The sequence below is a fragment of the Sarcophilus harrisii genome, chromosome 4 (genome assembly GCF_902635505.1).
Source record: "Sarcophilus harrisii chromosome 4, mSarHar1.11, whole genome shotgun sequence".
Classification (NCBI taxonomy): domain Eukaryota; kingdom Metazoa; phylum Chordata; class Mammalia; order Dasyuromorphia; family Dasyuridae; genus Sarcophilus; species Sarcophilus harrisii.
The window spans coordinates 269,049,750-269,074,167 of record NC_045429.1 but is presented as its reverse complement, the minus strand read 5'-3'; the positions used below and the strand labels follow the sequence as shown (position 1 = coordinate 269,074,167).

Sequence of the window (24,418 nt, the reverse complement as noted above, 5' to 3'; positions counted from 1 at the left end):
GGCAGTAGCAGGAAAGGAACTGGGGAATAGGTTGGTAAGGGACTGGGGAGGAGGGGTTCCTAGACATAGAGGAATAAGCGAAATAGCTTTTTTTTTTTTTTTTTTTTTTTTTTTTTAATTCCACTTTAGCTTGAGGTTGGAGAAGGGATGGCTGGAGAGGAGGCGGAGAAGGTATGGGGGGAGGGGGAGGACAAGGGCGGAGCTAAATATTTTTACGCCTTTGAGGGGCGAAGAGTGGGGGCTGGAAAGGGAGGCGGTCCTCAAGGCCAGTTAAATTGACCGAGAGGCGGAGAAACTGGGCCGAGCAGAGCCGGGTAGAGGCAGCGAAGAGAAAGGGAAGGACGAGCGACATATTCCCCTTTCTGCACATTGCGCTTGACTATTGGGGCTGCTCTCGTTTTCTTGTTTTTTTTTTTTTTTTTTTCCTTTCTTTTTTCCCCCATCTTCTCTTTTCTCAATTTATTTTTCGATTCCCTCCTTCCTCACTACAATCGGGAGGACTTTTTTTTTTTCCTGGGGGGATTCCCCCCTTCTCCCTTAAATCACTCTTTGGATTTTGGAAACCGGCCGAGGGCAGAGAGAAAGAGCAAAGAGTAAGAGGGAAAGAGAGGAAAATAAGTGATCTCGGATTTTTTTTAGGGAACGGACTGCAGAAAAGAGTACTGAGTCTTCTCCCCCTTCCAGGTCTGAGACCCGGGGACGCAGAGGCTCTGGGACTGACACTTCTCCCGCACTACCGCCAGCCAAGCACCGACAAGAGGGGGGACCTTTCTTGCACGCACACTTTCTTTTCTCCCCGGCTTCTGACGGCGGCAGGCTCGGCTGCAAGGTAGCTGGAGCAATACCCGGGTCAGCGGCTAGAGACGGGGTGGAAGGGGCAAGGGTACGAGACTATGCACTGAAACTTTTTGTCCAACTTTTGGGCTGTTCTCGCTCCGAAGGAGCCGTGGTCCGCGCCGGTAGCGCCGAGCCTTGCCCAGCGGAGAGCAGTGCTCGCTCGGGCCCGGATCATCATCATCAGCGGCGGCAGTTGCGGCGGCGACAAGAGGAAGAAGAAAAAGAAGAAAACGAAGAAAAGGTGTGGGGGCCGCGGGAACGGCAGAGGCTCGGTTCTAGAGAGCCGGGCTCATGGACGGGTGAAGCCTTAGAGAACACCGTGAGCGCCCAGCCCGCTAGCGCGCCCCAGGCCCTGGCCCGGGCCTTGGCCCCGGGGGAAAAAGGAGACAGCGAAGAAGGCGCCGGGGGGACAAGGCCACCGACGCCGCCACTGCCGAAGAGCGAGAGAGGAAGAAGAAGGAGTGAGAGCCTCACCGGCCGCGACCGGGCCTCCGAAACCATGAACTTTATGCTCACTTGGGTACATTGGTGCTTAGCCCTGCTGCTCTATCTCCATCATGCTAAGGTAAGCGAGTTGGTGTTGGCAAGGGGTGCTTGGTAATGGTGTGGTGGCGGCGGCGGCCAGTGCCCGGCAATCTGGCACGGGGTAAGGGGGGTGGGGGTGGTGGAGGCACAGTGCATAGTGCCTGGTGGTGAAGCATGGAAGAAAGCTGGGGGAACAGGGGACGTTGAGCTCCTTTTCCTAACCTTGGGAGTGGGGATGGTAAGATCTGTGCCCAATTCGTATTGGTGGGCACCGGGCATTAGAGAGTATTCCCTCCCCCACCTTTACCCCCGAAGTGTGGAGCGGGCTGGGGAGGGGGCGCGCTCTAGGTGGGAGAGCATCTGGTTAGGGTCTCGCCGCCCACGCGGGCCCTGCCCACCCACCGGAGCCACACGCACGTAGGATCCCGGCCGAAGGGAGGGGAGGAGGAGGGAATCCGAGGGGCTGGGCTAGTGCTTCGGCGGTTTAAGTTTGCTCCTTGTCGCCGGGTCCTTCAGCAAACATACAGGGCCATGGGGGCGCTGGAAGCTATGCCCCCTGGTGTGTGTGGTGGGGGGAGAGATGGGAGGTGGTCACGGATCTTAGACTAGGGAGGGAAGCAGTCTGAGAGCACGCTAAAAAGACAGAGCTCCGGAGGTTCAGGTCATGTCACTTTCTGTTCCAACCTTCCCCCTCAACCCAAATGAGTTTGGAGAAAAGTTTGTGGGTGGGGGAGCTTTTGGTACCCCCAGGAGTGCAGCTTGTAAAGCCTCCATTACCCCCGCCTCTCTCAGGTCTCCTTCCCAGTCCCCTCCCTCCCCCTCCTCGGCGCCGGGGGCGCGCTGCGCGAAGCCGATTACATCAGCCCTGGGACTGGCCGGGCCGCGTGTTCCCCTAGAGCAGCCTGGGCCAGAGCTTGGGGTCCCTAGACTGGGAGAGATCTACCCATTCCCCAGAAAACACACGGATACACATTCCTCACTCAATCTCCCCCCCCCCCCAAGGCCCCCCCGACCACCCCCCCCCCCCCCCATCCTCCCGGGAAAGGTGACCCCTTAAGCTAGCCAGCCGAGCGCGGTGGGTAGCACCCCCTTTCCCTACCAGCGCCCCCCCTCCGACTCCCTTTTAGTCCGAAAGAAATTCGAGTACACCCCTTTTACCAACTTCCTAGCACTGAGAGGCCCCCCCTTCCCTTTTTTGAACCAGAAGAAGTCTCCAGCTGCTTTCTGATCTCATCACTAATCCCCCCCTCCCCAGTCTTGTATTGCTTTTAATCGAGGAGGGAGCACAGCCCGCCCCCCATTCGCACTTTATAGAGTAGTGCGACCCCCCATTTTTCTCCCCCTCCCCCCTTCTTTCCTTCCCGCCCGCGGGGCCTGGGAAAGGGACGGTCACTGCCAGTGGACCCGGCCTGGGAGAGCCCGCCCAGGGCGGCGCTTGGTCTCGACTCCGCCCTTGTAGTGACCTGGTGACAGCCCGCCTCCTGTCCCCTCCCCCCACAGCCCTATGTGTAACCGGACGGGGGCTTTCTGATCCTAGGGGTGCAGAGGGCAGAGAAAGGAGTTTTATATGCCGAGGTTTGGCTCTCTCAGCGGCATTCTGTCCTCCCTACACCTCCCACTTTGTTGAAAATGTTTCCAAAATGCTGTGACATTTGAGTTTCGGGGGTATCTGGGCTAGGAGAGTTCGGCTCTTGCTTCTTCGGCATATTTGCCCTTGCTGCTCTCTCTTAAGATCTGGCGCTGACATGGTAATAACCCGGGCTCCGGGCTGCTTGCGACTATTTCCCAGTCCTCCTTCCTTATAGCCTCCATATGGTGATTAGGGGAAAGAAACTGGAAGGAATGGAGCGGGAGCTGGAACCCTTCCCCTCCCCCAGGCGCTGTGAAATATGCTCTCTACTATCCTAGTGTGCCGAGAAAGGTGTCATTCTCTGGGTTTGAATACTAGGTCCAGACTACCCTGGAGGTCACTGCTGTGCAGTTTGGGCAGGCGCTGTTGCCAGTCCTAGGGACATTTATTTGAACAATTTGCTTGGGTACTGCCAGATCTTAATACTTGTCCCTCTGACCACCCCTATCCTCAAAAATCTCATTCCCCACTTTCTCTGGAATTAGCAACAAAGACCACTCCTCCTCTGCAAATCCCCCCCCCCCCCCCCCCCCCCAAGTTGAGTGGAATTCACTTGTATTCCTATGAGCTCTTAAGATCTGGCACAGCCACCCCTCCCCCAATCCCCCAAGCTGTAGGCCTCTGGACTAGGACTAGGGAAGAGTTGTCTAGCTATAGTTATGACCTTCATAGGCCCCCAGAGAAGGGCACCAGCCTCCCAGCCCCTCCCCCTGGGCACCACCCCCTCTCTGTGACTATAGTGGTGCTGGTGGGGAAGTCTCCCTTTGCCCCCTGGCCTTAGGGACTTGGGAGATGAGAATAAGGTTCCTGGGGACACTGAAGAGGATCTTAATATTAGGGAGCCATAGGAGCTATTCGGCAAAGGGGAAGCAAGAGAGTATCTTGAGAGCTAGGTTGTGGGGGGACATAGGGTGAAAAAGACTTCCTGTTGCTAGAGAAAGTCAAGATTCAGAGCCAGAAAGGATCTTGGATATATCAAATTCAAACCCTTTTTTTTCAGTTGAGGGGACCAAATCACCTTGGGGAAAGGGGGGAAACTTGATAAAATTGGGAATATACATCTGGGCCTTTCTTCTTAGAGAAGAGATATCTGCTTTGAGCATGGGAGAATTGAAGGAGTCTGTATGTTTGGGGATTTTATACTGGAGGAAAAGCCTAGGGGACAGAGAGGACTGGGGTGTAGAACTCTATGGATTAGAGGAAACCCCACCTGCTGCTCATTTGGCCCCAAAGGGTCTCAAGGTCCTTGGGGAAGATAATTTAGGAGGCACCTGGTACCCCTTCCCTAATCTCTCAATATGGGGATTGGGGCGGAAAGGGGGCATCCATTTTGTCAGTGTCCTGGCTCTTGTCTGTTGACCTTCACAGTCAGTGGGGAGGGGCTGACTGCCAGGAGTTGGGGGTTGGGGGAGACTCAGTGTCCAGTGTTCTGGAAGATCTGGAAGATAAGCAGCCTCCTTGGGGCTCAGGGTACAATAGGATCTGGGAGAGCTTGGAGAGGGGAGTAACAGGTAAAATCTGGGAACCCCCAATTACATGGGAGAGAAGAAATCAGGAAATAGGGAAAGATTTTGGAAGAAAACTTGGAAATAAACCCTGATTTGGATTTAGGGGGTGGAGTGGGAAACAACAGTTTGGAAGTTTTGGGCCTTGTAGCCATATTACTAAGATCCCCCCTTTAGTTTAAGGTGGTTTCCCCCCTCTTTTCTCCAAATTAGTCAACCCCTTACTTCTTTCCCCTGGGGTCAGGGGAAAGGGCAGAAATGAGTTTTGGTTGGGGAGGGTGTCTTACAACCTTCCATTTTCTCTCCTCTCCCAACCTCCCTGCCTGACACTACTTTACCCCTGGCATTTGTCATGTCAACTAGATAAGGTCACCCGTGCTGTTTTTCTTGCTGGATCCTTTCCTTCCTGCCCACATTCAATCGTGTTCCCCCCTCCCCCCCCTTTAATTTTAGTCAATGCCTTTGGACCAGAGTCTGTGTGTTGAAGAGGGCTAGGTTGGACGACTGATTAAGTGTAAAGATTAGCGTTTTTTTGAGAGTGATAGCTAGAAATGAAGGAGTGGAGTAGAAATGAGGAAGTGGGTTGAAGAAAGGCCTGGAGACTGGACAGAAAGAATTTCTTTCCTGACTACCTAGATAGTTAGCTTTTTTTAGTTCTATCATTAGGGGGAGACCAATGGTTCTCTCCTCTGAGATGCTGTGGCTGGAGGAGGTCCACTTCAACACACCTTTCCCTGATGCAGGACCTCAAATGTATTTGTGAGGGTAAGAGTTATGACCAGTGCAGTCCATAACTCTGTCTTGTATGGGGACACCAGAGGGAGAATCTTAGTCTCGTTTAACTTGTGTAAACCTCATTTTGTGAACCCCTCCCCCCTTATCCCATACTTCTATGTTAATTCTCTGATTTATTTACAGTGGTCACAGGCAGCACCCACCCCAGAAGAAGGGGAACGGAAATCGAATGAAGGTGAGTCTTTTCATATCATATCCTCCAAATTCCTTCCATATCTGGAGTGGACATTAGATGGGAAAGGGGAACCCTGACTTCTTACTCCCCTTGACTTTCCCTGCCTCTGGTTCAGGTCCCTCCTGGGGATGAAGCAGAAGGAAAGAATAGGATTAATGAGGGCAGACACTTTATTTAAGCTAGTTTTATATGGGGTTCAGTCTATTTCTTGGCTGGGCAAAATCTTCTTGGGCACAGGTAGTAAGTGAACCTCTTGTCCTTTTTTCACCCTTTAGAAATTAGAATTTTTAGAGAGGACAATGGCCAGGCAGGGGTTCCAGGCTGAAAGTGATTTATCTAGTCCCAGAGTCCCCTATGCAGTGAGAGGGTTGGAAGTTCTTTTTCTTCCCTCCTATACTCCTCCTTCCTTCCCGCCCCCCACCAAGTACCAAGGAATAGGGATATTATTGGGGTAAACTTCCTTTTAGTGCCAGCAGAGGGCTGTAGCTATAAAGCTGACTCACTACCCCTTTCCCCCTCCTAAACCTTGCCTGTCTTTTGTTTGATAGAGTCCCCATTCCCCCGGTACTCCCTGATTCTTCCTCTAACCCTTGTACCCCTACTCTGCTTTCCTTTGGTATTTCAATGGCAGACATCCCCTTCACTTTCTCGCATCACTTTGTATCTCTATATCAAGGCACAAATCTGTATGCTAAGATTTTCTAAAGGACCCTTCCAGGCTGTTTCCTCAATCTCCTTGGGAATGGAATCTCGGATTAGCTCCACTTTCTCCCATTATTTTGTTTGCCTTCTCCATCAGCTGGAAAAGGTTCCCTAACTTTTGCCCCACTCACAACCAAACTGGATGCTCTTAAGAGATTCACTTTCCCCACCCCACCCCCCTTTTCAAAAACCTCCCTCACCTCCCCAGCCTTTCCTAGTGGTCTTCATGGCTTGGGAGAAGCAAGACAAATGGTCTTTGTTTATTGGAGAAAAGATTGTGATAAATAAGGAAAACCTAGGATATTTGAAGCTGGTGAGCATGTGTGTTTGGGTGAGTGTGAATATATTTGTGCTTGTGTGTGTGCTTGAGTGTTAAGGGAGATTTTTATTTGGAGTCAGTGGCAAGAAGGGATTGGAATGGGTGCTAAGGAAATAGTCTGACCTGTTCTAGATGGCAGACTTCTTTCCTTTGCCTTGGAGAGCCTAGAAATCCCTTTCCCTTGGGTGGAGTCTCCATTGGCTTGTAAAGGTCTATGATCTCTCCAGATTATAAGACAACTCTTAAAAAAAAAAACAAAAAAAAAACTACCTCTCTCTCCTTCACCCTTTCCCACCTTGAGGAGGAGGGACAGCCCAGGATGACGTGATCTGTCAAAACAGATAGAGATCCAGCTACCTCTTCCTTCATCCCACCCCCCAAACCCTTTAGAGCAAGAACCAGAAATTTCCATGATCAATTATCTTTCTCAATGCTTCATTTTAAGAAATTATGTCCTTTAAGAACATTTGTTTTCCTAGCCATCCCCTAGGGATGCAGAGAACATTCCTGTACAGAGAGGGCTGACAACTAGCCTGTGGCTTAATATTAGCACTGGGTGCTCGGGTAAGAACCCAGGTTTTGAGTTCCAGCTAATTGTTCCCATCCTCCCTCTACCTGTATGAACTTGGCAGGATGAAATAGTAGTGGTCGAGTCTATCATCTCCTTCTGGCTCTCCACCATATTTTAAATAGATGTGTATATATTATGAGAAGCAATTTAACATAGCATATGGAAAACTGAGAGAGTTGAAATCAGTAAGTGCTGAGTTCATGTACTGACTGTGCCACATATTGACTGGGTGATTTCTTCAAATCATTTAAACTAAGTGCCTCAAGCAGCTTTTAAGATTAAAAGTGGGGCAGTTAGGTAGTGAAGTAGGTAGAACACTGGCTTTCCAACCAGGAGGACCTGAGTTCAATGCCAGGCTTAGGTATTCACTCATTCATACACAGTCACTTAACCAGTAGATCCAGGGTGCTTGAATCTAGAGTTCTGTACATCACACCATGATTGGCAGAACAGGTGGGGATCCTAGGAGTAAGAGCTTGGAACCATGTGGATTTGACTTGTTGGGTTACAATTTTAAAGTTAGAAAGGACCTTAGGGGACATTTAGCCCCCTCATTTCACATATTAAGAGACTGAGGTTCAGAGAAGCTAAGTTAATACCAGTGCCTAGCACAGAGTAGATGCTTAATAAACACTGATCAACCAATTGATTATTGTTTGAATTGCCCAAGGTTACGCAGGGAAGTAAGGAGTGAAACTGAGATTTGAATTGAGGGCTCTGAATCTAGCCCTTCTGGCACTGGATCCAGCTGCTTCCTTTATTGAATTGTTCCTCCCTGGCTTCTGTTGATACTTTTTCCCTGAGTGTGTTTTGCTGTCATTGAGTGCCCTGTCCCCTTGACCCTGAGTTACCCTTTTATGCTTACCGCACCCCAGGCTCTCTGCCCCGTTACCTAGCTCAGGGAACCTTTGTTGCCCCTTGTCACCTGCTCAGTTCCTCCAGAAATGCTTAGCAGCAGGAGGAGAAGCACGGCTGTTTTTTTTTTTTTTCCATGATGCAAGCAGTTTGCTCTTATCAGGCAGGGTTATTGGTCTCTCACCTGGCACGCTTAGCCGTGCCCAGTGGTTGCTGACACTCAGGGCTGCCCAGCTGAGGCCTCCTTGTTTTTTTCCTTAGCTTCTCCCTTTCCCCAGGAAGGTGTCTCCGAGGCACATGCCTAGAGTGTGGAAGGCCAGCTCCTTGTCCTGTGGCTGTGCTCCCCAGAGACCTCCCTATTCTCTGGCATTGCTTCTTCTCGGGTTTTACTAATGTCTTGAGAAACCCTAGAGGTCCACAACAGGGATGAGAGTGGAAAGCCTAAATATGTGAAAATTGGCTTTTCCTTCTTTGTATTAGGCTAATCATGTGAAAGAGTCCTCTCTTTGGATTTCATCTCGCACACCTGTCACCCTCCCTAACACACATTTCTTTCCCGTGCTAGGGATCCAGGCTGAGTAAGAGCAGCAGTTTATAGACTGAGGGTATGGGGCAGAGTGAATCTGAGATGAATTTTATAAGGATTAACTCTTAATAGAGAAAGTGACTTTCCCTCCCACCCCAGAAAGAAGGAGAGGTTGGCACACTACTGAAATATGTGGGATTCCTAAGGCTTTCTCTGAGAAGACATTGTCTCTTTTCTCCCCCTTTGCCCATATTCCTTCATCTACATCTCACTTCCAGACTTTCTTCTTCATCTTTCCCCAGACCATCAGGTGTGGCAGAAGGTGTCCGAGGAACTAACAATGCTGGGGTTGGCCAGAAGAATGAGGGGTAGAATTCAGGCCAGAGTTCTGAAGGGAGTTGGGGTAGAGGAATAGGGGAAAGTGCTTAGAAGTGGATGTTCATGCTGGAAAATTACTTGGGGATCCTTGAGTCCATTTTACTTGATGAGAAAGCTGAAATTTTGGGAGGTAACATGAACAGTATTCATGGAACTTAAAGGAACCCTCAGGAATTCTGAACTTTTTTTTTTTTTTAATATCATGGACTCTTAGGCAGTGTACCTCTTTGTAGGATGTTTTTAAATGCATAAAATAAAATGCATATGATTATAAAGAAAACCAATTATATTAAACTACATTTATCAAAATAATTTTTAAAAAATCCAATACCAAATTCATGGGCACTTATTGGCCCAGTGAATAGAGTGTTGGTCCTGGAGTCAGGAAGACCTGAGTTCAAATGCAGACTCATATCTTTAGCTATGTGACACCTATAATCTTTGTTTGCCTCAATTTCCTCATCTGTAAAAAAAGGGGATAAAGCATTTTTCTTACACGATTGTTGTGAGGATCAAATAAGATAATGTTGGTAAAGTTAGTACCTGACACATACCGGGAATCTACTATATAAGTAGGTGCCATATATTATTTATGCTTTAGCCCTACTCTTTCATTTTTTACTGATGAGGCTACTGAAGCTAGAAAGAGAACAGTCTTGTTCAGTGTCACACAGCTAATTTGTGACAGAGGCAGGATTTGAAAACAAATCTTTTGACTTTAGATTCAGTATTCTTTCTATAGGGCAGCTAGGTGGTGCAGTAGATAGTGCTGGACTTGGATTCAGGAAGTCTCTTACTGAGTTGAAAACCATCCTCAGACACTTATTATCTGTGTAACCCTCTAGCTTCAGACACTTACTAGCTGGATGACTCTGGTCAGGTCACTTCACCCTGTTGGCCTCCGTTTATTCATTTGTAAAATAAACTGGAGAAGGAAATGGCAAACTACTCCAGTATCTTTGCCAAGAGAACCCCAAATGGGGTCATGATGAGTATGACATGATTGAAAACAACTGAACAAAAAACATATATAGTATATAGATGGATAGGTAGATATATCTATGTGATAGATATGATATATGACACTAATATCTATATCTATATGTATATATGTGTGTTTATATCTATCTATATGTATATGTATTGAAAAATTTGGTAACTCTTGGAGAGAGTAATTTATGAGTAAGAGAACTCCAATGGGGTCATGAAGAGTTGGATACAACTGAAAAATGACTGAAAACAAAAAAATTCTTTTCCCCTTCCTTATTGAAGGCTATGAAGCATAGGAGCCAAAAACCCTCTTACATCAGAATACTGGCTAGGGTTTTGCTGGGGTCTTTCAGTTTACCCATTCATTCATACTTATAAGTTGACTCTTTTCCTTCAGTGGTGAAGTTTCTGGATGTCTATCAACGCAGCTACTGCCGGGCAATCGAGACCCTGGTGGACATCTTCCAAGAATATCCAGATGAGGTGGAATTCATTTTCAAGCCGTCTTGTGTACCTCTGATGAGGTGTGCTGGTTGTTGCAACGATGAGGGGCTAGAGTGTGTCCCCATCGAAGTGCACAACGTCACTATGCAGGTGAGAAAAGCAGCCTTGGATGATTACCCATGGGGAAGAAGCTTTCTCCCAGGGTAAAAGAGTTCAGATATTTATTTTAAATTGAACTTATTTTATTTTAAATTTTTCTTAGAATTTATACCTTTTTAAGGGAGTTTTTTTTTTTTTTTTTTTTTTTTTTTTTTTTTTTGGCAACAAGTCGGTTTGAGGTCTGAGATTTCTTTCTCAGGAGAATAGAATAGACAATTCTCTTTATGTCATGTTTTCCTGAAATGTGAATGTTTGGAGAAAGGGGCATGGACCTCTCTGCAGGAAAAGAAGCCTCCCTTTTGGGGTATCCTTTTACCTGTTTTTCTGTTGTAGTAGAACCCTAAGCCCTAAATCCTTGATCTTATTCTATCTTTTCCCCTGTCCTGGTCCCTTATTCCTTATTTCTGGAATCATTCAGTGGCAGGAGCCACAGTGTCTGTTTCTCCTCTCTCCACCCCCTTCTTCCCAGAAGTACTTCCTTACTGTCCTTGGGACTCTGATCAGAAGTTGTGGGACAGCTCTGGCTGGCCAGGACTGGAAGATCACTAGGGACATGGGGCTTGGGGAGTTTAAAAAATTAATTCTATGATACAATCATTTCCCTAGAAAATACTCATTTTTTCCTAGAACTCCCTCTCTTCTGCATCAACATATACAAAATCCCTGCCCAAGTCCTTGGCTTTGCCTGTCCCTACCATCCTCTCCTCCCCCTTCCTGTTTTGACTCCTCCTTTTTGCCCTGAAGGTCTTGCCCTTGGTACTGCTTCCCAGTTCTGCACCTAAGGGAACTGGCAACGCTGTTCTCTGAGGCACAGACTTCAAGAGACCAAGCATTTAATTCCTTGGTTCTCAGGACCTTGAAAATATTGAACTCTTGTCTCCTTCTTCTTCCCTGCTGTCCCCATTTCTTTTCCTTAGAATCTAGGAATGTGAGGGATTTGTTCTTCTTAGGCCAGTGTTTATGGGAGAAATTAAATTATTCTCTCAAATGGGGTTTGAGCAGAGTGAAAAGAAGAACCAAATTATTTGAATTTTGTAGGTACTAGGAATCTGGTTGTGGGTATGGACTTGGGGTGGGGAAAATGGGGGAAATAAGGAAGGGGCTGGAAATGGTGCCAACCCAGGACCCTAATTCCCAGCTCGGCCAACCCGAAACAGCCACATCAGCTCCCTGAGGTTATTGGGGTTGGGAGGTGGGGGGGGGGGGGAGCGGGGCTCTGTGGCTTTGTCCTATTGACAGCCATTATTCCCCCCTCCCTCTTACCTCCTTCATTCCCTGGGGACTTAATCCCTGGAGATCCCGGGGTGTTGAGTGGCAAGAGACAGGGGGGTGTCGGGCGAGTGGCTGGCTGGGTCACTAACTACTGTGTTCTCCTCCTGCCCTCCCAGATCATGAGGATTAAGCCCCACCAGGGCCAGCATATTGGGGAGATGAGCTTCTTACAGCACAGTAAATGTGGATGCAGGTAAGGGGAGATTTGTGTATAAAAGTGTTTTTGGGGAAGAGAAGGGAAGCCTTAGGCTTGGGAGTCAGTAAGGGAGAAGGGGTGTCAGAGAGAAATGTGTTCAGTAGGTAGACATAAGAAGGCTGAAGCACAAATGAGAAAGTACTAGAAATCAGAGACACAGAAAGAGAGGGGTGAAGTGGGTAGAGAGAAGATAGAGACTTTTTATTAAGGGCCTCCCAATGGGACTGGGGGTACACTGTGTTATAGGTCAAGGAAATGAATGGAGGGGCATATATTTATATGTGTACACTTTTGTCTCTTCCTGTATGTAAACTCTTTGAAGTCAGGAGCGGGTTTTTTTTTGTCTTCTTAGTGCCCAAGCTGATTGAGAGGTTGACTAGGTAGGAACATGGAAGAGGAGGTTAAGTTGAGTAAGGATGAGAAGAGGAAAAGGAGTATAAATTCTTGGGCACTCCCCAGTACAAAGACAGGAGGGAGAATGTTCAAGGTGGGAAGAAACCAGTTCTCTTACTTTCCCCCTCTGTTCTTTTCATTTTCTCATTTTTAGACAAAAGAAAGTTGTCAAAGGAAAACCAGAGAAGTAAGTAGACATAACTTTTGATCTTTTTTCCCCCTTCTCGGCTGGTTGTCTTGATGGGTTTTTTTTTTTTTTCTGCCCATTTAATTGGTCTGTTGGTTCATTATTCAGAGTTATTCAGACCTCACTAAGTCTAGGTATAAGTGTGGAGAGTTGATCAGTGGGTGGAGGAAGGTTTGAAGGTAGAGTGGAAGGCACCCTCTTTTTTGTGTTGTCTAGATAGTTCCCTATCTGCCTTGCTAGGTGGAGAACCCACTTAGCTCCTTCCAGAATTAATTAATAATGAATTAATTATTATTATTCATTCAGGTCCTGAAATATGGCTGGAGCGTTACTAGGAAATCCTGAACCAAAGTATTTGTATTTGCTGGGAAGAGCTGTTAACCCCTGGGCCTTCTTATATCTTACATATGGCCTTGCTTGGTGTTGTTGTATTGTTCTGACACCCTGTTTGATCCCTAGCCTGACCCTCAGGTGGAGGTGTCAATCCCTAGAATACTTGATACCCTGCCACAGGATCAGGGTACAGGCAGGGGGTTGGAGCTGTCAGGAAAACAGGTGGTGGTGGGTGTGTGATATATTTCCATTTGCTAACTTGTGACTCAGTTTTGAAGACTGTACTTGGAGGGGAAACAGGTTCCTCTGGGGTTTCTACCTTGTCATTGCCCTTGGATGGTTTTGAGGTCAAATTAAGAATCTGACACTCTTCTGGATTAGATAGTAGATTTTTGCTAGCTTGGTTTAATAGATCCAGTATTTGACCTGATTAGGTTCCTCGGTTTTAAAGGGTTCTAAAATCTGGGAATGGGATGGTGTTGAGGGTGAAAGGCTGACTTTAAGGGCATAGTAATATTAGACAGAAACTGACCAGTATAAGGTGATGGTTAGTAGGCCACTCATTGGAAGCTAAACCTCTGAAGCCTGGGTCAGGCTGCTGAGAACCTAAAAAAGAAGATGGAGATTGAGAGAGAAGATAGTTTCTTCCCTTTTTTCTATTCCTCCCCTTACCCATTGTCCTGGGGGTAACTGGTCTTAGGGATGGGCAAGATTCAACCTCCTCCTCTCTCCCCTCCAAGGCCATCATGTTCTCCTAGTTTTGGAGCAGTTTTAGTGGTGTTTTAGTGGTGATGGGACAGAGGGGGTAGTATGTTGGAAGTGTTCTGTGGAGAGACTCTGGATGAATGAATCTGGTTTCCCAGGACTCTCCCTTCCTTCTAATGCTTATTACTTCTCCCAGTGCACCCTAGGAAAATAATGGAGGCCCCCCTTCCTTTCTCCTCCCCCTTTCCCCTCTTTTTTGGCAAAACTCCCTGAGCTGTATCCACCTCCCCCAACTGGGACAGTGTGAGGAATGATGGTTTCCTTTTGGTGGGGGTGAATAAGGCCACAGCCCACCACTTCTCCCACTTCCTCATTCCCTATGAGTCCCAGCCCCCTGTTCCCCACCTCAGTCTGTTCCCAGGATATCAGCCTTGCCTGCAGCTAGAGAGGGGTAGCTTGGAAAAAAATTTTGTGAGAAGGCAAACAGGCTCTGACAGGGCCTGGGGAAGATACCCTGCCAAGTTACGCCCCAGCCTCTCCCCTCCCACACCCCCTTCAATCCCCCCTCCCCCTCATACCCACAAGCCCGCTTTCCCTCAGGCTCTGGGGGGTGGGAGGGTGACTTCTTCCTGGGAGTGGACAGTTATCATTGCCCAGGATGGCCCTACACATTATGGAGTGGATTTCCACATTGTGACTGCTCAGATCATTCTTCCAACACATATATCATAAAGCATACTTGCTCCCCAGTCAATGCCTTGGGCTCTTCAACCCATCCCCCTTTATGATGATTCTTAATGTTGCTAAGTGGAAAGTCAGGAGTGTGAGTCAGGGCTGTTGGCCCAGCCCCCTCAAAGTTCATATAATGTTCTTAACATGGAAATGGTTTTGGAGGCCCCCCGGGACCTTGAGTTGCTATCCATTTTTCTCCTTGTTGCTTTGCATCATTTCTGGGAGGACCCTTAAGGGTATCTTTACCATAGTCTGGAATTCTGGAGCCTTTGTCCAGTACTGGCCCCCTGCCCTCTCCTCACGTTTATATGTGGCTGGGGCTGAAGGAAGCACCCCAATTTGGTAGAGGTGGGACATTTCTCCACTGTTTTTCCTAGGGTGCCTGTCTTCAGAGTTCTGAAATATTTTAAATGGTTAAAATTATTTCTCACTTTCAAGGCTCATAATGTGTTTTTCTCCTAATAACCTTGTGAAGGAGAGGTAATCCAAGTGTCATCACCCCAATTAAAAAGATGAAGAAACTGAGTCTTGGTGAAGTGACTAATGGGACTTGCATCTTCTGATTTCGGTCTATTCTACTAGATCATGTTGTTCTAGACTTCAAGAGCCATGGCTGGCACTGTGGTGATAATAGTAATGATATTATCATATAATTATAATTTTATTTATTAATATTTAAACAGAAATGCATAGACCATTTATTATACTTGTAACATTGTGATATTATAATAATAAAAAATACAATACAACAAACAATGTTGTTACAGTTTCCTCCTCTGGAAAATGGGGATAATAGCTCCTCCCAGGTTGTAAAGAGCAAATGAGATATTTGTAAAGCACTTTGTAAACTTTAAAAAGCTACATAAATGTCAGTTATTTTATTATTATTATATATAATAATAATATTAGTAAAAATTCTCCTTCACACATCAGGAAAATGAGATACATAGTTATCAGAATAAGGATTTGAATACAACAAGGCCAATATCCTTTCTACTCCTATCACATATAGGGATGGTGTAAGTTGCCAAAGTATAGTAATACCTTAGAAATAAATATGGCCCCTATGCCTTCTGCCCACAATCCCACTGTCCTTGGATTTTTTGCCCTTGACAGAGGTGGTGATATGAATGGAGAGAGTTATGAGGGTAATGGCAAATTTATCACCTCTCTACATCTTTTCAAAGTCAGCAAAATGATGATAAAGGGATTTATTTATGGTACACATCTTCCCCCTCTCCCCCAAGACCATCTTCCCTTTAGCTTGCTTCCTTCTCCTCTTGTTCTCCTCCCTAGGGAGAGAAGCCATTGGGATGTTGGGCTTAGGAGGGGATGTGTTTCCCCTCGCCCCGACCCTTTCTGCTTCTTTCCCTTTCTTCCTGCCCTTCCTTGGATCCCACCTGTTCTTTGTCTGTCTCTGTCTCTGTTTTTTTATTTTCCAGAAAATCAAATCGAGGAAAGGGGAAGGGGCAAAAGCGCAAGCGAAAGAAATCCCGGTATAAATCCTGGATCGTGTACGTTGGTGCCCGGCGCTATTCAATACCCCTTCCCCTTAATCCCCTCTCCCTATAATCAGACCCTCTCTTTGTAGCACCCATTGACACCCCTCCCTATCTTTTCCCTCCCTTCCCATCCCTAGTGTCTCCATTTTTTTCCACTTGACTAATTGGCACCAGTGGGGTCAAAGTGGTGGTGGCCGTCTGTTTAGGCCCTGGGTTCTTGAGGACTAGGGTGGGTGCTATGGCTTGGCTGGGCACAGACTTTCTCACCCACTGGGCACTGGTGGTGGGGTCTCTGTTGGCATGGGCACTGGGAAGTGGTGCCTGTCCAGTCTAGCTCTTGGCTTATGCATTTGTTTGAAAGTCAAATGGGGAGGTCTTAGATAAGGATGGGTAGGGGAACATTTGAGGAGGGTTTGGGAAAGGAATATATGTACTTAAGCGAATGACATTGCGACGATGCAGAATGTGGAATGGGCTGGGATTGGCGGGGTGGGGAGAATTTCTGAAGAATATTATGGTTGCCATCTTTTCCCCTCCTACTCCATGACAAGATAAGGATGGAGAGGAATTCTTGCTAAAGCAGGAAAAGGTTTTCTGGTTCCACCTTTTCCTCATTCAACTTAGGCCACAGTCATTAACATGGACCCTATCTCCTTGAAGAAATCTTTGTTCTGTTGTATCTTTAAGGGAGCAATGAAATGTGTGCCTAGGATAAAGATGTACTCTGGCTTCCCTTTTCTCAGGAAAGAAAGAGGGAACAGCAGTGCCTTGAGGCCCTGGATGCTCCTGGGATTGTACCTGGCTAGTTCTGGGGAGGGTATAGTGACCTGCTTCCCATCTCTCTTCATGTTACAGATTGTCAAGAGGTCTAGGGCCCATATGATTCTGTGTCTCGGGGCATTAGAAATGATGATCCTAGTAGTATTGATTCTTTTTTTGGGGGGGAGGTCAGTCCCCTTTGGGGAAGCTGGGAATTGGTGGGAAGGGACTTTGCAAATGAGATTCCCAAATTCTTTTGCTTCCCAATGGAGTTTCTTGGGTTAGTCTGTCTTCTCAGGATCATAGGATTATAGATTTAGAGTTGGAAAGGATCATCTTGCCCAACCTCTTCATTTTTCAGAAGAGGAAGACAAAATAATTAAATAATTTGCCTGGGGTCCCATAGCTAGTTAGTGTCTTAGGCAGGGTATGAACCCCATTCTTCCACAATATCTCTATAGAGCTGGAGGCATTCTTGAATCCAAGCGCGTCCTACCCCAACATCCCCAAATGGGTAGGGTAGTACCTAATTACAGGTCTTTTTTCTGGTCCATTTAAAGCAGGAATAGACCTTAGAGGCCATCAAGTCCAATAACCTCATCTTGTAAAGGAGGGAACAGGCCTGGAGAGGCCATTGATTTACCCAAGTTCACACAAGTAGTGAGCTGCACAGTGGGACTTGAACTCAGTTCTTCTGACTCCAAGTCCTATGCTCTTTGCCATATACCATGCCAAAGGAGGAAACCCCACCTCCATTTCTGGGAGTCCTGAGACCTGCCTTTGCTCAAGCACGCTGTGTCTTTGCTTCTTTTGTCCCATCAGACCAGCCTCCTCTTTCTGGACTCCTCTCCTAGCTAACTCTCTGCCCCATTTGGCTCCTCCATGCAGGCCTCTCCAAAGCTGCCTCTTTGCCTCTTTCTGCTGTAGCTCTCTGATATTGGGAATGGGGAGTGGGGTCCGGTCATGGCACGACCGGGAGAGGGCATTGAAGGGAGGTGGGAGCCCATGATGGCAATGTGTTAGGGGTGGGGGTATATTGCACGGGGATGGTTTTTTTCCCTCTGCTGAAGCTCTAGCTTAGATCTCTTTCCTTTTGCCTTTTTGCAGTCCCTGTGAGCCTTGCTCAGAGCGGAGAAAGCATTTGTTTGTACAAGATCCACAGACGTGTAAATGCTCCTGCAAAAACACAGACTCGAGGTGCAAGGCGAGGCAGCTTGAGTTAAACGAACGAACTTGCAGGTTGGTTTCCCGAACAGAAAGAGTCAGAGAGAGAGAGCGAGAGAGAGCGAGAAAAAGAGAGAGAGCGAGAGTGAGAAAGAGAGAGAGAGAGAAAGAGAGAGAGAGAGAGAGAGAGAGAGAGAGAAAGAGAAAGAGAGAGATAGACACACATACATAGAGAAACAGACTGCTCGCTTGGCTTTTAGCTCCCTGCTCTATGACTGCTACTTTCTCCTGCTCTCAGGATCCCCCCTGTGGAGGGTGGAGTGTCGGGGTTCTGTCCTGGCCAGGTGCCAGGGAAACTGCCCCCATTGGCAGGGTGCACAGACTGGCGTGGCTCCATGTGGTGGTGTTACCTTGGAGGGTAACGCCCTGTGATGTGCTGTGTTGTCTGGGTCCAGGTGGTTGTTATTAATAATGTGTGTTTATGTTGCTTTGTCATCTCTCATTGTTTTTTACCAGCATTGTCTTATTGGACTCTTATAACATCTTCCCAAACTCTTCAGGGAGGCAGAGAAGATATTTTTCTCCTCCATTTGACACATGAGGAAACTTCAGTCCAAGAGAATGGAAGAGAGCCAGGATTTGAACCCATATCTCCTTACTTTTTGTTTCCTGTTCTTTATACCAACAGTGCTGTTGTTGGAGTAAATTGGGTGGCTCCTATCTGCTGCATATCTCCTATATCCATATTTCCTGTATGCTGCAGCAAGTAAGGGTTTCATGGTGGGGGAAGTTAAAGAAACCCTAAGTTGATCTCCTCTCCAACTTGGTTTTTCCCATTTGTTATTACTAAAAAGAAAACAAAAAACCTAGAAACATTTTCTGCCTGGGCTGCCTTTTTTTTGCTTATTTAAACCTAGCTTCCCTGGGCATGTGACTGCCTAGGGGTTGGGTATGCTGAGCACCCAATATGGATCTTGACATATTGGTGTGAGGGATCCATTTGTCCCATGAAGGATCTGGAACCAGTGTGTGTTAGGGGGAGGAGTAAGGGAAAGCTGAAGCATATTCTAATCTTTTCTCCCTGGGATTCTATGAAGATACAATCAAGTAGAGTAGATGTAACTGTTTGCTTCTAGTGGTAAAAGAATTTGGTATAAGTGGTAGTGAGAAGGGAACATGTAGATGGGAGCATCTGAGGCTACTGGGCACCTGGATTAGACTGAGAAAGCAAATTCTCAATCTAATATCATCTCAGACATCACAGGCTCATCCTAATCTGCCTACTTCCACTCTCTGACCCTATTCCATTAGTCTAGAAGATATGATCTCAGTCTCCCTTAATAGTGGCTCTGCAAGGTTATGTTGTGGAGGGTGGATAGGTCTTTTTTAGGGTCAAGAGGATGGAAGAGAAGACTTGAGAGTTCTCTTCATTTGAAAGCATTCTATAGTAGAATTTCTTCCTCATCTGTTTCCCTCTTCCTTTGCTCTCTCCCCTAAATCCAATAGACAGTAAATTGGAGGCAAGAAGATGCCTGACATTAGTCTGCACATATTCTTCATAGAGGTGTTTGTTTTCCAACTATGCTTCACTAGTTCTGCTCTGATATAACTCATAGACTGAAGTGGAGAAAGAGGGGTATTCCTAGTAATGCTTAGCTTCTTTATGTCACCTGCCCTGCTAAAAATTAGGTGTGTTAGGGGCTCCTTCTTATCTGACTTTTGAGGACCATCCATATCTTCATCTTACTTTTTACTCCTCAGTATAGTCCCTCTACTTCTACCATTATCCAAAAGGCAATATTCCCACTGCCAAGCTTTTGCATAGTTTGTACCTGAGGCCTGAAACACCCTTCCCACTCTGCTCTATTAAATTGTGTACCTTTAAAACATGTAGCTCATGGCTCACACCCCTGAGTTGTCCTTGTCTGTTTGATTTCAAACAACTCTGATCACTGCTTTGATTTGTCTTGTCGAGAATTTATTACTAACAAATAATAATAGTAAAAGCTGATGTTTTTATAACACTTTAAGGTTTATAAGGTGCTTGACACAAATAATTTAAATTAATTGGTCTTTGTTTGTTGGTACCTGCTGGTATGTCACTTTGTAAATGTGAGTCATGTCTGTTTCATCTCAGTCAGAGTGAGAGCTCCCTGAAGTCAGGAGCATGGTATCTTCCTCATCAGAACGGGGAAAGCCTTAAGAATAGGGACTGTCTCCTCTCTCAGACTTGGGACTCCCTGAGTGCAGGAATTATATTTTCCCCATCAGCCTCAAGGGAAATTTGAGGGCAAGGATTGTATCTTCTCCCTTCAGAGGTGGGGTGGGACTCAATTAGCAGCTCCCAAAAGTTTCAGGACACATTTGCCTAGTCTTCATTTGCCAAATGTGCATGGGAAGATGGAGAGTAGAATGCTTGGGCACAGTTAGTACCATTTATAACCTTTCTGGTCTTTGTCCTTGCAGATGTGACAAGCCAAGGCGGTGAGGCCCCTCGGCATTTCTAGAACCAGACCTCTCAGACCTGGAAAAGACAGAATCAGAACAATTAAAAGAAATCACAAGCCGCCACCACCACCGCCACCACCGTCGCCAACACTGACAACCCAATGATGATGAAACTAACACTAATCCAAAAGAAACCTTAAATGAAGGATGAAGAGAGGCGCATAGCACTTTGAGTCCGGAAGGTGTGACTCCGGCAGAAGCATTCCCGGGCAAGAGACCGAGCAGGGGTCCCTCTTCCAGTTGGATTGCAATTCTGTTTTTCATGCTGCTAAATCATGGAGCCAGGAAGATTAGAGGGTTTTATTTCTGGGATTCCTATAGACACACCCACACGCGTACATGCATTCATATATATATATACATATATATAAAAATAAATATATATATTTTATATGTACATATAAAATATATATATTCTTTTTTAATAATTAACATTGCTAATGTTATTGGTGTCTTCACTGGATGTATTTGACTGCTGTGGACTTGAGTGGGGAAAAAATATCCCCATACAGAATCCAGCTGGGGAAAGATGGGAGCAGTGATATTGGCGTGGCCACCTTCTTTTGGGGGAGGCCAGAGCTATCTATCTGTGCCTTCCACTCTGTCCCTCCCTGGCCTGCCTTGTCCTGCTGGCCCCAGGAAGAATGACTGAAGGAGAGGTCCAGCACCTGGAGATTGAATTTGCCTGGCTCTGGGTTTTGAGGGCATGTTGACATACTCAGCTGTGCTCCCCCCCCCCCCCCCCCATATTTTACTCTATTGGATTGTACGTTGGACCTGCCCCCTAGGTTGTTGGGGTTTTTTTGTTTTGTTTTGTTTTGTTTTTGTCAAGAAAGGGGAGAGGACGGGGAGATGAGAGACAGGAAAGAGGAAGCAGCATGGTTAGGAGGAATGGGGACCACAGAATGCTACAGTGATGGGGTGCTCTCCAAACTCCCCTGATGATAAGACATCCTATTCCCTGGTTCTAAATTGCCTGGGTGTCCTTCACAACACAATGGAACATTTCTGGAGAGGGATATTACAAATGATATGGAGATGGGGCGGTGCATTTTTTGTGATAATACATCCTTCTTCCCCCATGTAGTCCCTCTTCCCAAACCTTTTCCCAAGGAGGAGAAGCTATTCCCTTCTGTCTTCCTCTTGCTCAATGAGGCAGGCTTTAGAAGGCAGAGATAAACCCTCAAGACTACTAAACCACTAGGAAGCTTCCCCCAGGGTGTCCGAGGTTGGCTTGTCTAAAGACAGGCAGGCACAAAGGGTAAAGGGCGAATGGGTGGCTGGGTGGCTGGGTGGCTGCGGGTGTGGGAATGCTTCCCTGACCCTGGACCCTGACCTTGCCTCCTACTCCATGGTGGGGGGAGACAGAACAGGATCCATATGCCTGGTATGTAGGCAGAGAAAAGAAAAAAAGTGTTTTATATTACTTATTTAATATCCCTTTTTAATTAGAAATTAAAACAGTTAATTTAATTAAAAGAGTAGGGTTTTTTCAGTATTCTTGGTTAATATTTAATTTCAACTATTTATAAATATACCTCTTTCTCTTTTTCTCTCTTACTTTTTCTTTTCTATTTGTATTTTTTTTGGGGGGGGGGAATAAAGTTCATGTTTCCAGTATCTCCTCACCTCGATTGGGGGGGGACCATTGGCGATGGTCAGTAGCATATTTCGAACAGATATTTAATTTTTCTAACACTTGCCCCTCCCCATTTTCCCTGCTCCCCCACACATTCCTGTTGAAATAAGGTTTCAATATACATCTACATACTATATATATATTTGGCTACTTGTGTTTGTATATATATATATATATATATATATGTTTATGTATATATGTGATTTGATGAAATAGACTTCGCCACTCTGTTTTTATAAAAAAAATAGAAAATTCTACATACTAAATTTCTCTCTTTTTTAATTTTAATATTTGTTATCATTTATTTATTGGTGCTACTGTTTATCCATAATAATTGTGGGGAAAAAAGATATTAACATCACATCTTTGTCTCTAGTGCAGTTTCTTGAGATATTCCGTAGTACATATTTATTTTTAAACGACGACAACAACAACAAAATACAGCTATATCTTAAAAAAAAAGAAGCTTTTTGTATTAAAAAATTTAATTCTGATCTCAAAAGTTCCTCCCGTTTCTACTTCTGGTTTACAATTAATTCCCTTTACTTCCTTCCCTTATATTCCTTTACCTCCTATTAGGAATCTGGGATTTCTATTCTTTTTTTTTTTTTTTTTTTTTTTTATGGGTAGGGAGCAGAATCACGTGACCCTAGTTTCTGGAAGGCCTCATTGTAGTGGCTGAGTAAGGGGCTTGAGTCACTGGATCTCTGGAAGCCTCTCTGGGTATAAAAGAATCTTAACTTATCTGATTGGGGGGTAGAGGTGGGAGATGTGTAAGGAGGACATTTTTTAAATGGGATCTTGGAGAAACTCTAGGACTGGTTGATTTGCCTTCAGGGGCCAAGTAGTGCCTTGCTCTGCCATTTGGCCAAAGGAAGAGGAGATGGTTGAGTTGAGGTAGTAGTCAGCTCTACTAGAGAGAAGGGAGAAAGAAGATGGGTCAATCCATGGATTTGCTCTGAAGTCTCCTTTCCACTAGAGCAGATTACTGGGAGATGGGAGAGGAAAGGTTTGGTGGTGGATATGGGTGGGGATGATGGGACCTAACTGAGAATTTGGTATAATATAGTTTCCCCTCAAATCCTTCCCCTCAAACCATTTGCTTGACCTGTAGAATGAAGAAAACAAACAACTAAATTGATTCAATTGGTTGACATTGTGACTTTCTCACACCGACCCCAATTGCAGCATAAACTCATTTTTGTTCTGTACTCAGTGGGAATGCAAAATGTTCTTGAGGGGTACTCTTCCTACTTTTATCCTTGGTGCTAATATTCTAGCTTCTTCCCTTCTTTCTAGCACATACTAGCTGCCCTGGTCACCCTTTGTATTTCCTCAGTTACTAAAGGTGTCAGAAGATCTGGATTTGAATCCTGGTTTTGTGGCATACAATATATGTAGCCTTGTGTAAGTCACTTTCCCTCTCAGAGCTTCAGTTTCCTCATCTGTCAAATGAGGGATTTGGAGTGGGTGATCCCTAAGGGCTTCTGCAGTTCTAGTCAATTTTCAATATCATTGAGTATCTTTTACATGTCCAGGCCTATATATACATGTCCAGGAAAGTGGGCAGGGGATACAAATAAAAGGTTAATCTTTACTTTCAAAAATCTAAATGGGATATCAAAAACAGAAAACAGAACAATTAATCTATTTGAATTCACAATAAACCAAAGTATTTACTGAGCAATTATTGTATGTAGAGGATAGTGCTCGGCACTGGGGGAGATCCAAAGTTTAGATGAGACATAGTCCCTCACCTCATAAAACTTATAGTCTAGTAGAGAGAGAAGTAAAACATTGATATGACAATGCAAAATGAAGTATTTTGTGCAATAGTAAACTTACTGATGAGTGATGATGGAAGACTTCCCCAAAGGGATGGATCTTTCAATGGGCTTTAAAGGATGGTTTGAAATTAAGCAAAAAGAGGAAGGAGGAGCACTCTAGATAGAAGGAACAGATTGGGCAAAGGTGCAGAGATGAGAGAGTAGAGTGTATGTTCTAGGGACTGGAGCACAGTGATATTTTTAAAGATAAGATGGGTGGCAAACTCTGAAAGGATGAAATATGTTAGGCAAAGTAAATTGAATTTGGTAGGCAATAGGGAACCACTGAAGATTTATTTTAGCAGAGGAATGACATGAAATCTGGTGGTTACATGACAGTTGGATTGAAGGGAAATAGAAAAAGGAAAAATAGAGGCAGGAAGACTCAATAGGAGGCTATTGCAATAGTTCAGGCTGGTGGTAATGACGATACTAGGGTGATGCCCACTTTATGCCAGTAACTGTACCAGATACAAAGATTAAAATGACACAATTTCTAGTTCAATCTAATGACTATAAGTGGAATGGGGTAGTTTTTTGGAGTAGATCAGGAAGACTTCTTGGAAGAAGTAGGAGTTGAAGTGGCTCTTGGAAGAATGTTCAGGTAGGGGTGGGGAAGAGTATTTGGATAGATGACAGAAATGGGAAGGACTTCTGCATTGGGGAGTGGCATTTGCAAAGTCCCAGACAAGAACGTTAACAATTTGCAAAATAATATAGTCTAGACTAAATGCAAACAGGCAAAAGAAAGGTAGGATGGAGTCTGGAAAAGAGGAGCTAAATAAAGAACT

General features: G+C 45.6%; 1 protein-coding gene across 1 annotated transcript; it reads left to right on the top strand.

Moving 5' to 3' along the window:
* Positions 1-622: 622 nt before the first annotated feature.
* Positions 623-22,058, top strand: VEGFA (vascular endothelial growth factor A; the record flags this gene model as incomplete). Its single annotated transcript, XM_012549055.2, has 8 exons — positions 623-1,402; positions 5,416-5,467; positions 10,206-10,402; positions 11,800-11,876; positions 12,427-12,459; positions 15,672-15,743; positions 17,598-17,729; positions 20,121-22,058. Coding segments are annotated over 8 exons (1,365 nt in total), but the record flags the coding sequence as incomplete, so codon positions are not given.
* Between the last annotated feature and the right edge of the window lie 2,360 nt (positions 22,059-24,418).